The following is a 15,074-nucleotide window of genomic DNA, read 5'->3' on the forward strand; positions in this document are numbered from 1 at the left end:
TTAATTAATAATGGAAATGTTCTTAACTTCAAATATTTAAAAAAAATCTAGACGTTATGCCTCTTTAGCTAAAAATATTAAAAAAATCCACGCCTGGATCCTGGGTCCCTCAAAAATTATTTAAAAAATCCATGCTTAGGCCTTCTGAATCCCTCAATCCTCAATCTGTATCTATCAAAAAATATTTTAAAAAAATCCACGCCTTAGGCCTTCTGGATACCTCAAAAAATATTTAAAAAGTTCATGCCTTAGGCCTTCTGAGTCCCTCAAACAACTATTAAAAAAGGCTATGCCTGAGGCCTACTGGGTCCCTCAAAAAATATTTAAAAAGTTCATGCCTTAGGCCTTCTGAGTCCCTCAAACAACTATTAAAAAAGGCTATGCCTGAGGCCTACTGGGTCCCTCAAAAAACTATTAAAAAAGGCTATGCCTTAGGCCTACTGGGTCCCTCAAAAAATTATTTTAAAAACCCACGCCTGGGGCCTTTTGGGTCCCTCAAAAAATTATTTTAAAAATCCACGCCTGAGGCCTTCTGGGTCCCTCAAAAAATTATTTTAAAAATCCACGCCTGAGGCCTTCTGGGTCCCTCAAAAAATTATTTTAAAAATCCACTCCTGAGGCCTACTGGGTCTCTCTAAAAATTATTAGGCCTTCTGAGTACCTCAAAGATTTTTTTAAAAAATATACCCCTTAGGCCTTCTGAGCACCTCAATTTTTTTTTTTTTTTAAATATTCGCCTTAGGCCTTCTGATTACCTCAAAAAATTATTTTAAAAAAATATACGCCTTAGGCCTAATGCCTTCAGGGCCCCTCAAAAAATTCTTTTAAATATCCAAGCCTAATGCATTCTGGGTCTCTCAAAAAATTCTTTTAAAAATTCACGCCTAATGCCTTCTAGGTCCCTCAAAAATTTCTTTTAAAAAATCTACGCTTTAGGCCTTCTGGGTCCCTCAAAAATTATTAAAAAATACATGCGTTATGCCTTCAGGGACTTTCAAAAAATATTTTAAAAAATCCAAGCCTTAGGCCTTGTTAGCTGCTTAAAAAAATTCTTTCAAAAGTAATCCACGTCTATGGCCTCGATAACCCCCCAAAAATATATTTTAACAATTTTCCCTTTCTCCTTTTTAGGTATTTCTATTGGCCCATTGTGATGACAATGGTCTGTATGTCAGGACATTGGCCACTGGCAAGGAACTCTACACCCTAAAGGGTCATAAATCTAGGGTAAGTTTCAAAAGGGATTCCCAAATCACAATTTGTTTTGAAAAAATATATTTTTCGATTTTTTTTTCAAATTTTTCTCTCCTAGATACGCACAATTTCCATAGCCCGTGATAGCCAACGAGCCGTAGTCGGCTGTGAAGATACCCGAGCCTTGATCTACGACATGCATTCTGGCCGCTTAATACGTTCCATGCCACCCAATCCCGGTCCCGTAACCGCCCTCTATGCCATGGATAATGATGACTTCCTGATTACTGTGGGTGGCAATAAAATTACATTCTATTCGTTCCGCAACGAAGAACTCTATGTCCATCCCTATTCCCACAATCAGAAACGAAAGAGGTCCCTTAAGCGGACCACCCAAACACAGAGATCTCCCTCGACGACATTACCACCCATTACCTGTTTTGATGTGTCGCGTGATTCCCAACTGGTGGCCATTGCCTCCGGACGTCATGTCCACCTCATGCAAATAAATACCCCCGAATATCAGACCACCTATGATGGGCATGCTGCACCCGTAACCTGTCTCATGTTTGCCCCGAATGGTGAATACCTAGCCACCGGTTCCGATGATCGTATGGTTCATGTTTGGAGTGTGGCAAGTGGTTCCATATCGAATACCTTTAAAGGCCACGTGGCGCCCATTTGCAGTGTAGTGGTCCTCATGGATTCACGACGGATAATGTCCTCTGACCGTGATGGTTTAATATATGTCTGGATGTCCGACGGTGGTAATTTATTACAGACTATCCAAGGACCCTATAAATTCCTGGCCGCCACAAATAACATGAAATTTGCCGTATCCACAAATGGTGATAATACCCTGAAAATCTGGTCGCTCACCCGGGAAGATGAAAAATATTCGGTATCACATTCCGATGAAATAACCTGCTTTACCATAACAGCTGATAGTCTGTATATTATAACCGGATCGAGGGATATGTCACTGAAGGTCTGGCAGGCAACAGGAGGTAAATTGGCTCAGGTATTAGTGGGTCATTCGGATGCTGTAACCTGTGTGGCCGTCTCCGTGACAAATAAAACACAAGTCACTTCGGGATCTAAGGATACAAATTTAATTATTTGGGATTTGCATACGGGTGAGGAGATCCACACGTTGGCTGGTCATTTGGCACCGGTAATTGGTGTTAAAGTCTCGGCGGATGGTTCCACCGCCGTCTCGGGTAGTGATGACAAAACACTGATTGTTTGGGAAACCAAGCGGGGTTTGGCCCTGACATCGCTGCAGTTACATGTTCCCTTCCCACGTTTTGATATTAGCATGGATTGTTCGAGAATATTGGTCCAGCTGGTGGATAGTTTCAATTTACCCGTCATATGCCTGCACAATACCCCAGCCCAGTATATTAAATTGCCAACCTATTCAGCGCCTGCTAGAGATGTGGAAGGTAAGACAGGAACCCCTTTAAAAATATATTAAAAAAATTATTTCTTAAAGGCCTTATTTTTTTAAGCCTAAACTTCATTTTTTTTAAAATAGGCCTTTTAACAAAACATAAAAACAAATACCATAAAAAATATTTTAAAAAAAGCTAACATAAAAAAAAAAAAATCCATAAGGCCTTCTAGGCCTCAAAAATTATTTTAAAAACCCTAAACCTAAGGCCCTTAAAAAATCTTTTAAAAAACCCATGCTTAAGGTCCCTCACAAAATTCTTTAAAAAAACCCAAACCTAAGGCCTTCTGGGTCCCTCACAAAATTCTTTAAAAAAACCCAAACCTAAGGCCTTCTGGGTCCCTCACAAAATTCTTTAAAAAAACCCAAACCTAAGGCCTTCTGGGTCCCTTAAAAAATCTTTTTAAAAAACCCAAACCTAAGGCCTTCTGGGTCCCTCACAAAATTCTTTAAAAAAACCCAAACCTAAGGCCTTCTGGGTCCCTTAAAAAATCTTTTTAAAAAACCCAAACCTAAAACCTTCTGGGTTCCTCAAAAATGTATTTTAAAAATCCACGCCTAAGGCCTTCTGGGTTCCTCAAAAAATTATTTTAAAAAATCCACGCCTTAGGCCTTCTGGGTTCCTCAAAAAATTATTTTAAAAAATCCACGCCTAAGGCCTTCTGGGTCCCTCAAAAAATCTACGCCTAAGGCCTTCTGGGTCCCTTAAAATGTTTTTTTTTAATCCACGCCTAAGGCCTTCTGGGTTCCTCAAAAAATTATTTTGGGTCATTAAAAAATTGAATTTAAAAAATCCACGCCTGAGGCCTTCTGGGTCCATTAAAAAATCTACGCCTGAGGCCTTCTGTGTCCATTATAAAATCGTTAAAAAAACAAGCCTAAGGCCTTTTGGGTCCCTCAAAAAATCTTTTAAAAAACCCAAACCTATGGCCTTCTGGTTCCCTTAAAAAATCTTTAAAAAAATCCACGCCTAAGGCCTTCTGGGTCCCTCAAAAATTGAATTTAAAAAATTCACTCCTAATGCCTTCTGGGTCCCTCAAAAATTTAATATAAAAACTCCACGCCTAAGGTTTTCTGGGTCCATCAAAAATTTATTTTAAAAAATTCAATCTTAAGGCCTTCTGGGTCCCTCAAAAATTGAATTTAAAAAATCCACGCTTAAGGCCTTCTGGGTAGGTCCTTCAAAAATTATTTTAAAAAATCCACGCCTAAGGCCTTCTGGGTCCCTCAAAGATTGAATTTTAAAAACCTACGCCTTAGGCCTAGTTCGCTGCTCAAAAATTATTTTACAAAAATCCATGCCGAAGGCCTTGTTGGCCCTTAAAAACATTCTTTTATAAAATCCACATCAAAGGACCAACCTACAGTTTCACAAAAATTATTTTTAAAAATATATCCTTTCATTCCCATATTTTTTCAGATTTACGACCCCAAGGTCCCAAACGTCAAATGAAACGTCTGCTCAAGAAGGAAGTCTCCTTGGACACCTATACCTGGCAGAAGAAATACGGCCATTTGACGGCATCGGTTATGATGGCCCAGGTGGATGAGCGGCTAAAGCGACGTTTCTCCGTATCCGCCAGTATGGAAGAGATCTCCAAAATCGCTGAAATGAAAACGATAACATCACAAACCAATTTGGGTCCAGAACAGGCTGCCCTGGCCCAATCCCAGCACTTCGATCAATTAGAGGCTTTGTGGAATAAACGATCGCCGCCACGAAGAAGACACAATGCGGTAAGTTGAACAACTAAAGCTCCCCTCTTCCCTTATTTCAAACACATACAAATACGTTTTGAAAAAAGCTTTGTAGTAGGTAAAGCATTTTTGAATTAAAAAACTTAAGGTAAAAGCTTTGTAGTGTGAAAAAATTGTAGATCGTAAAGAAATATATAATATTGCCTATATATATTTTTGTGATGTCTGATCAGTTTCAGTTTTATTTTTTGAAAACAATACATTTAAATATTCAAATAAATTATCTATAGACTTTAGTACACTCCCTAGGTGGAGTACGCCTTGTTGCTTTACAAAATAAATAAATATTCAAATAATGGTTAATGGATAATCAAAATAACTGACTGATTGATTGAATGATAATTTAACTGCTTAAATGTCTAAAAAGTTTCAGTTCTGTGGTATTGTCAATTATTTTTTGGATTTTGAGTTTGTTTTTATTTATTTTTTCTTGTATTGTCATTTGTTGGACACAAAGCTTTCGCCGTCAATAAACAATTGTTTCCCACTTGAGTTTTATGTTAACAATTTATCACAAGGCTGAATAATAATGCTGGGCTACATCTAGATAAAATATTCTTTAATAAATCCACGCCTCTTCTAGGCCTTTAAAAAATATTATTTGATAAATCCACGCCTCTTCTAGGCCTTTAAAAAATATTATTTGATAAATCCACGCCTCTTCTAGGCCTTTAAAAAATATTCTTTGATAAATCCACGCCTCAGTTGGCCCTTGAAAAATATTATTTAATAAATCCACGCCTCAGTTGGCCCTTGAAAAATATTCTTTAATAAATTCACGCCTCAGTTGGCCCTTAAAAAATATTCTTTAATAAATCCACGCCTCAGTTGGCCCTTAAAAAATATTCTTTAATAAATCCACGCCTCTTTTAGGCCCTTACAAAAATATTCTTTAACAAATCCACGCCTCTTTTAGACCCTTGAAAACATATTCTTAAACAAATCCACGCCTCTTTTAGACCCTTGAAAAAATATTCTTTAACAAATCCACGCCTCTTTTAGACCCTTGAAAAAATATTCTTTAACAAATCCACGCCTCTTTTAGACCCTTGAAAAAATATTCTTTAACAAATCCACGCCTCTTTTAGGCCCTCAAAAAATATTCTTTAATAAATCCACGCCTCTTTTAGGTCCTCAAAAAATATTCTTTAATAAATCCACGCCTCTTTTAGGCCCTTACAAAAATATTCTTTTACAAATCCACGCCTCTTTTAGACCCCTGAAAAAATATTCTTTTACAAATCCACGCCTCTTTTAGACCCCTGAAAAAATATTCTTTTATAAAACGACGCCTCTTTTAGGCCCGTAAAAAATTCTTTTATAAAATCACACCTCTTCTAGGACCTTAAAAATATTCTTTTATAAAACCACGCCTCTTCTAGGACCTTAAAAATATTCTTTTATAAAACCACGCCTCTTTTAGGCCCTCAAAAAATATTCTTTAATAAAACCACGCCTCTTTAGGCCCTCAAAAAATATTCTTTAATAAATCCACGCCTCTTTTAGGCCCTCAAAAAATATTCTTTAATAAATCCACGCCTCTTTTAGGCCCTCAAAAAATATTCTTTAATAAATCCACGCCTCTTTTAGGCCCTCAAAAAATATTCTTTAATAAATCCACGCCTTGTGGTCGACTCCTTGAAAAAAAATTCTTTAATAAATCCACGCCTCTTTAAGGACCTCAAAAAAATTCTTTAATAAATCCACGCCTCTTTTAGGCCCTCAAAAAAATTCTTTAATAAATCCACGCCTCTTTTAGGCCCTCAAAAAATATTCTTTAATAAATCCACGCCTATTTTAGGCGCTTAAAAAATATTCATTAATAAATCCACGCCTATTTTAGGCCCTTAAAAAAGACCTGGAAAAAAAGTAGGTCCCTTCTTCGAAAAAAATTTAGCCCGGTATTATTACAAAGCTTTATTGTTTGTTAATCTCAAAACTTTATATAAAAAATATTAATAAGTTATATATCAGATTAAAACATATTACAAAAATATTGAAAAAACACTACTTTTATTTTATGTTCTTATTTGGCTTCTGTATTTTTCTTTCGTTTCTTTTTCCTTCCCCTATTTCTGGGAAAAAAATTCAAAACGAACAAAAAACTAATGGATAAACGAACACTTGCACCTCTGTGTCAACAACAAACACCTTACAATAACAACAACAACAAAAAATATGTTTACAAAATTTCTGAACACCCACCCATTTGGTCAACAAAACACACACACACACGCAACATCACACCTACCACGAAAAAAATACAACAACAACAACTAACCCAACAGGGTCTTTCGAGACAGACATCATTGGTCGAGGATCGTCTGGAAAGTTCGGATGATGATGATTATCATGATGAGCGCACAGGTATGTTGTCAGCATCCTACGATCAAATCCATAGATTAGCCTTACCGAACTCAAGCATGCCAACACCGCCACCCTCACCAATCCCGGCACGTTTACGACCCGTTTCTATGCACGCATGGATCACCAGTAGTTACAAGGCACTAAATTTCCATAACAATAACCACCACCACCACAACAACAACAACAGCAACAACAACCACCACCACAATCCGAAACAGCAACAACAAAAATTACATCCCAACAATCAAAATCAAAACAACAACAATACCCCACCATCCTCACCTTATCATCACCATTCACAAAATCACAAATGTCAGAATTTAGGTACCACCTCCCCCTCCTCCGCTCACAATTATTCCCATTTAAATACCTCCAAAATTCATCAACATTATCCGGAACCGGAACAAACCCAAACTGTACATCACACCGGTACACAAACCCATTATATTATGGAATACAATAATCCCTGTAGTCGGGGTAAATGCACCCAACAGACTCCGGATTTGGTGCAAGACATTGAGGAGTACCAATATTGGGATAGCCTGGCTCAGGATCGCCGACATCGTTTGCGTAGCTTTTTTCGTTGGCGTAGCCTCAAGACAAGGTTAATGGCCAATCGCAATTGTCAGTCCTTGCAACCGCAGGCCTTAAATAATCTGCAGGTTCACAAAATAGAACCACAACCTGTCAAGGCCCCCAACCCAGTCACCCAGAAAACCAAAACCTCTAAACTCCCCCAAAAAGTGGCCACACCCATAATAATTGTGGAAAATTACGATTCACGTATTGTGAAGAGGGTGCACACCCAGTTGGTGTTACATCCACGTAGTACCCAGGCCACTTGGGGCCACATGGCCAATGCTGTGGATCCTCTTCCACAAAATAATAACAACAACAATAATAATGTTGCAAATTCGATAAATACCTCCACCTCCTCATCCTCCAGTAGTATTTGGTTACGTAAATGGCATTTATGGAAATCGAACCGTGCCACCGACCATGTAACTCCCATTGAGGCTGTACAGCCGGATGAGGCCAGCAATGCTTCATCATTGATTGCCAATGACAAGCTTGGTGGCTTTTGTGGTTCTTCAACGAGAAATCGTAACAAAAATAAGCATAACGCCCCCTCCTCGAATAATACGACAAGTTCGAATACCTCCAATTGTATTACTCAGTAATTGGACACTTATTTCCGATGTTTGCTTCCTAATAATGGGATATGTAATGGGTGTGAGATTCACCAACAGTCACAATACCCGAGTCTAAGTGATATTGGTTAAGGAACTGATTTGATTGATAAGAGAGCAATCGAGAATGAGAGAGATAGAGATCATATTACGTTTTCTCTTCTCAATTGAAGTTTACGGATATGAGTGATAGATTCTCTTTGAGTAATTTTTTCTGTAGTAAAAAAATGTTCTGGTCCCCTGAGAAATTTTATTCTATAGGAAAAACTTGGTCAGGACAGCTCGAGGATTTTATAATAGGAAAAAATTTGTCAGGTTTCCTGAGGAATTTTTCCTACAGGAACAAATTTATCAGGTCCGCCTGTTTTCTGAAGGAAAACATTTGTCGTGTCCGCCTGGGGATTTTTTTCTATAGGAAAAAATTTGTCAGGTCCGCCTGAGATATTTTTCTAAAGGAAAAAAATTTGTCAGGTCCGCCTGAGGAATTTTTTTCTATAGGAAAAAATTTGTCAGGTCCGCCTGAGGAATTTTTTTCTATAGGAAAAAATTTGTCAGGTCCGCCTGAGGAATTTTTTTCTATAGGAAAAAATTTGTCAGGTCCGCCTGAGGAATTTTTTTCTATAGGAAAAAATTTGTCAGGTCCGCCTGAGGAATTTTTTTCTATAGGAAAAAATTTGTCAGGTCCGCCTGAGGAATTTTTTTCTATAGGAAAAAATTTGTCAGGTCCGCCTGAGGAATTTTTTTCAGGTCCGCCTGAGGAATTTTTTTCTATAGGAAAAAATTTGTCAGGTCCGCCTGAGGAATTTTTTTCTATAGGAAAAAATTTGTCAGGTCCGCCTGAGGAATTTTTTTCTATAGGAAAAAATTTGTCAGGTCCGCCTGAGGAATTTTTTTCTATAGAAAAAAATTTGTCAGGTCCGCCTGAGGATTTTTTTTCTATAGGAAAAAATTTGTCAGGTCCGCCTGAGGAATTTTTTTCTATAGGAAAAAATTTGTCAGGTCCGCCTGAGGAATTTTTTTCTATAGGAAAAAATTTGTCAGGTCCGCCTGAGCAATTTTTTTCTATAGGAAAAAATTTGTCAGGTCCGCCTGAGCAATTTTTTTCTATAGGAAAAAATTTGTCAGGTCCGCCTGAGCAATTTTTTTCTATAGGAAAAATTTGTCAGGTCCGCCTGAGGAATTTTTTTCTATAGGAAAAAATTTGTCAGGTCCGCCTGAGCAATTTTTTTCTATAGGAAAAAAATTGTCAGGTCCGCCTGAGGAATTTTTTCTATAGGAAAAATTTGTCAGGTCCGCCTGAGGAATTTTTTCTATAGGAGGATTTTTTAGGAAAAAAATGTCAGGTACGCCTGAGGAAGTTTTTTCTATAGAAAAAAAAAATTGCCAGGTCCCCAGAGGAAATTTTACAGGTCAGCTTGAGGATTTTTTCCCATGGAAAAGAACTTATGTGGACCCATGAGGAATTGTTTCTCTCTTCCATCGCTCTCTTAAATCAATTATGAATAACATTATACGATTTTTCATAAATACCTATGAGACCCCAGCCCCACATCCCCTGATTTTGGTGTGATAATAATTTTTTTCAAGATTTTTTTTTCAAATAAAAAACACATTTTTCGCATATATGTTCCAAAAACCTATACACTTCAAAAAAACGTAATATACTACCACATCTATTATTTCTTCCTCCCCTCTCTATCCCTATCTTGCACTCACACACTATACAATTATTTTAAGAATGTAAAATGTAGTCCATATGTTCTCTATGAAAATTCTATTCTTACAGCATGGCCCCTTAATTTTTGTCTACTCTGATTGTAACACATTTTTTTCGTAATTTTTTTATTATTTAAATATAAACTCTTTTATTTGTATGAATTATTTAATGTTGTATGATAAATGATAGAGAATTTTGTTAATAATTGAAACGAAAAAAATTGAAAAGAAACGATTAAATTTATTTTTGTATTGGTATTTCGAAAAAAAAAGAATTGTGTTTTTGTTTTTTGTGGTTTTATTTTTTTATTGCTCTATTGTATATCAAAAAGGTAAGTAACTAGTTGTAGAGTGTAAAGAAAATTCACCAAAGAATTTATTTGCAGACGAAATGTATGTATATTTTCGGAATATATAAACGATAACAAGGTTATTCGAACACTTGCGTATAATTTATGACAGCAATCATACGCATCAGTGTACCAAAAAAGCTATAGGAGAAAATTTGTCTATTCCGCCTGAGGATTTTTTTTTTAGGAAAAAAATTGTCAAATCCCCAGAGAATTTTTTCTGTGGTAACAAATTTGTCAGGTTCGCTTGTTGGAATTTTTACTATAGGAAACAATTTGTTAGGTCTGGTTGAGAATTTTTTCTATACGACCCCTAAGGAATTATTTTCAACAGGATAAAAGATTTTCTATAGTCCCCTGTCAAGTCCCCTGCAGAATTTGAGGTGAGGAAAACATTTGTCAGTTCCGCCTGAGAAAGTTTTTTCTATGGGAAAAAATTTGTCGGGTCCGCTTCAGGAATTTTTTGGTAAAGGAAATAATTTGTCAGGTCAGCTTGAGGATTTTTTTCTATAGAAATCAATTTGTGTTGTGAGCCCTGAGAAATTATTTTCCACAGTCCAATGTGGACTAGCCAAATCGATATACCTATGCGTTTCTGCAAAATAAAACAGACAAATACTTTAGTGTGAAAATTAAAAAAAAAAAAACTTTATTCTATGGCAAATATATTTAAACCATGGGTTTCAAATGATCTAGCCCGCGTGTGAAGGAAGATATTATCATTTATGTTGAAGTATGAGGTCTGCATAAACATGGGACGATTTTCATGAAATTTTACTAGATGTTCAGGTAACCATACATTGTTAGGTCCCTATACAATGGCACAGCTTCAAGTCATCTTTACTGTTTTTCACAGAATGAAACCAGTGAAGTTAAAATCAAAATAAACTAAATCCTTGAAAAATAGATCTGAAGTTTAAATATACATACATTTTATTTTATAGAAAAATAACTCCAAAACGTTTTAAAATATCCATTTCCTTCATGATAAGTCGATGCCGTATACATATTGACAGCAATAATACGCATCGGTGCATTACACATTTCTCAATGTGAAGAATGCCGTATACATTTCGACAGTAATCATACGCACCAGGTCACGGTAATATTTATTTATTTATTTTTAATTTAATTATTATTTATTTATTATTTTTGTCAACAATATCCTTATAAATTAAGATCCTCGATTCAATTTTTGAAACAGAACAGAACGTTTGAGGTCATTTGACACTCGATCTCCATTATTTCCCCTACGAAACTTTATATTGACATTATTCTACTATTTTTCTTGGAACACAAAATGTTTTCAAAAAATATATTTATATAGTAATGGAGTATTTCCTGAAAACTCATAGAAAAGATGTGGAAACCCTAAAGTTATAATGACAAAGAAGTCTTAATGTTTCGCCTGTGAAGTAAGTGAGATGAGTTCTATAATAATTCAGATATAAAATATGTTCGATTATCCAACTCCCCTCTTCTGTACTGAAAGTTTTAAAAGAGGGGAGATGGATAATATATTTTCAATTGAATCTCCTCAACAAAAATCTTAATTTTAAATTATTGAGGTCGATGATATCATGGCCTCTAAATAAGGTCAAGAGGATGGCGAATTTATGCCTTAGTCATCTCTTGCTGTCAACATTTTAAACCAGAACAGGCTAAAAACTAAAAACAGGTTTCAAATCCATATGTATTATTAGATATCCTGTTTATCAAGTGATCATCCGCTTGGTGTGCTTCCGCTTTATGTGGAATTCAGAATCTATGTCTATACAAGGCATTGAAGACTGGATCGCCATTAAAAATATTATTTTTTTTAAATTTCAATCTTTATAAATTAATTTATGGGATACTTTCTGAAAATGTCATCTCTATAAAAATTATAGATTATATTGTATCACAAAAATCCAGCTCAAATTAGCCATCATTGAATAAATAAATGAATGCGTATTAGTAACGACAGCAATCATACGATCCCCTGGTCAATAACATATATGTACTATTTTAATACTATTTGATTTTACAACAAAATACTGATTCGATTTGAAAAATGTTGCAATATCCGATGCAAAATGAACTCGAAAGGCTTACTATCAAAACCCTTGATATTGAAAGATATATTTGTTATAGTTTTTTCACAAAAAAACCTTTACAAAATAAGCCTTCATTCAATAAATAAATGTATCCGTATTAGTAACGACAGCAATCATACGTTTCCCTGTACAATCAAATGTATGTACGATTTTAAAAAATAGCGTGAGATTTTACAACAAAATTCTGTTTCGAAAAATTTGCAAAATACGATGCGATATGAACTCAAAAGACTTACGATCAAAACTCTTGATTTTGAAAACTATATTTATCATATTATTAACAAAAATCCTGCTCAAAATTAGCCATCATTGAAGAAGTAAATGTATGCGTATTAGTAACAGAAGCAGTCATACGATCCCCTGAACAATCAAATGTATGTACGATTTTTTATCGTGAGATTTTACAACAAAACATTGATTTGAAAACTATATCCGATACGAAATGAACTCGAAGGGCTTACTATCAAAACCCTTGATATTGAATGATATATTTGTTATAGTTTTTTTTTTAACAAAAAAGACCTTCACAAAATAATCTTTAATTCAATAAATAAATGTATGCGCATTAGTAACGACAGCAATCATACGTTCCCCTGTACAATTAAATGTATGTACGATTTTAAAAAGTAGCGTGAGATTTTACAACAAAATATTCGATTTGAAAAATTTGCAAAGTACGATGCGATGTGAACTCGAAAGGCTTACGATCGAAACTCTTGATATTTTAACGATACATTTACCAAATTTTTTCAAAAAATCCTACTCAAAATTAGCCATCATTAAAGAAATAAATGTATGCGTATTAGTAACGACAGCAGTCATACGTTCCCCTGCTCAATCAAATGTATGTAAGGTTTTAAATACAGTGAGAGGTTGATTTGATAATTTTTTTAATATCTGATTCGAAATTAATTCGAGCTGCATAAAGTTAAGTACTTTGATTTTGATACCTTTCAAAATTAAGGGGCTTGAGTGAAATATTTTTTACTCGAATTTGATCGTTTCGAATTCTACAGAAATTAGCTATTTATTTTTTTCATTTCCCCAAATTAAGGTAAGTATTTTGAAAATTTTTATTTTTACTGATTTCAAATAATTTTATTCCTAAAGTAAAATTTAACAAAGTTAATATTTGTAAAAATTTCAAATAGTTATGGAAATAAATTAATAACCCTTTCATATGCAATTCATACACCCAAGAAATGCGTTTATTTTGTTTTTCTTAATTATTGTATAAAATAATGGAAATCAAACGTTTTTTTACTCTCAGTGTTCATAATATTGTAAATGTTTAAACAACAATTATATGAGTGAATGCCAGGAACAAGAAAATAATTGCAAATTTTTCCTATATATTTCCATTCCCATAAAATTCCAACAAAAATTCAAAACAAAAAACAACTTTACAATACAACCTATGGCAACCTCTCCAAAAATGAACCAAACCACAAAAAAACGAAACAAAAAAATTAAACCTCAACAGCTGTGCATTCTAAAACCAGCTCCCGCAGTTCTTTGCAACAACCGATTACCTAAATTAATGGCACCTGCAATTTTTCCATAGAAAGAAAAAATACAAAACACCCCTACACACTCACACTGGAATGTTAGTAGTTTGAATGAATTCCAATATTTTTTTACAAAAAAAAAAACTAACGGAAAATTCCAATTCACGTTGTTTTTTAATTGGCATTACAAAACAAAATTTATTTTTAGATGAATTTCCGGATTTTTAAGCTAGGCTTAACTAACACTAACAACACACACCCAAACACTTGCAATTTTGTTTCGAGTACACTGCAAAAAAAAGAAGAAAACAATTAACAAAAACAAAATTTAAAATACCTCACATCTGAAAGCTGAATTGTTGAACACTTTTTTGAAAACCTAGAAGAAAAAAAAATAAATTAATTAAAAAGCAAAACCAAAATATTGCCTACCAAATATTTTTAAGACACAAAACTAAAATAACAAACCAAGAAAAATTCACCAACACAGAAAATTGATTTTTGATGGTTGGATACACCTATTTTAAAGACCCCCATCAACAACATTCACCCACCAGCACTACTACATGTAAGTAGTAGACTACACCTAATAAATACTACAATAATATAAGTAAGTATATATTTTTTGTTTTAAAAATATATAAAATTTTTATTTAAATATATTAATTTGTAGCCTACAACAGCAACAACAACAACAATTGTGTTCTCCTATTCTCTCCAAAACAAATTTTCAATGTCAGACACTGTGCTGCCATCTGTCTTAGATGCTGCTTGCTAGAGCAAAACCAAAAAAAAAAAATAAAAAAAAACTATTTAACAACGTAGATTTGCTTTGATTTGAATGTCATTTTGAAAACACTAAAACATTTTAGCGAACAAAAATAAAAAAAAAACTAATTTTATCTTTAGTTGCCAATATTTATTTTCTTTATGGCATATTTTTTATTTATTTTCTTTTCTGTTGTAGCTTCTGTGCCTTAGATAGATTGTAATATATAATATTTGTTTTATAATAAATTAAAAAAAAACTGTTTTAATATGCAGAAACTTTTTCCATAAGAAATGCATAAAGAAAAACATTAAATTTTGAGTTAATAAAGAAAGTTTTAAATATACGAAGACCATCATTGCGTATACGTGGTGACAGCAATCATACGCATCAATGTACTGAATATCATTGAAATTATTTTAAGGTTCATATTCAATGCTGAGGAGTAATTTTTGAGACAACTGTGGTATAGGAGCCTGCTGCTTCTGAATATTTTTTTCAATTATAGAAAAAAAATAAAAAACACAAAGAAAAGCCATGGAATTTTAATCAATATAAATGTTAAAATGTTGGCCATTGTTCCGTATACGTTGTGACAGCAATTATACGTACCAATGTTCTGAATATTTTTTTAAATTATATTGATTAGCAATAATATTTGAAGAAAATACGT

At 34.2% G+C, this 15,074-nt stretch overlaps 1 protein-coding gene across 1 annotated transcript in view; it reads left to right on the forward strand.

Moving 5' to 3' along the window:
• The window catches only part of LOC133336401 (protein qui-1), a 62,813-nt gene extending 49,127 nt beyond the window's left edge, over positions 1-13,686 (forward strand). Inside the window, exons 12-16 of the mRNA XM_061544697.1 lie at positions 1,132-1,227; positions 1,313-2,639; positions 4,068-4,384; positions 6,694-6,772; positions 13,608-13,686. Of these exons, the coding sequence (XP_061400681.1) occupies positions 1,132-1,227; positions 1,313-2,639; positions 4,068-4,384; positions 6,694-6,772; positions 13,608-13,660 (1,872 nt within the window). The 3' untranslated portion in view covers positions 13,661-13,686. The remainder of the gene's footprint in view (positions 1-1,131; positions 1,228-1,312; positions 2,640-4,067; positions 4,385-6,693; positions 6,773-13,607) is intronic.
• Positions 13,687-15,074: the final 1,388 nt, after the last annotated feature.

The sequence above is a fragment of the Musca vetustissima genome, unplaced genomic scaffold (assembly GCF_032173495.1).
Source record: "Musca vetustissima isolate MV318-11 ecotype Yass unplaced genomic scaffold, APGP_CSIRO_Mvet_v1 utg2062, whole genome shotgun sequence".
Lineage (NCBI taxonomy): Eukaryota > Metazoa > Arthropoda > Insecta > Diptera > Muscidae > Musca > Musca vetustissima.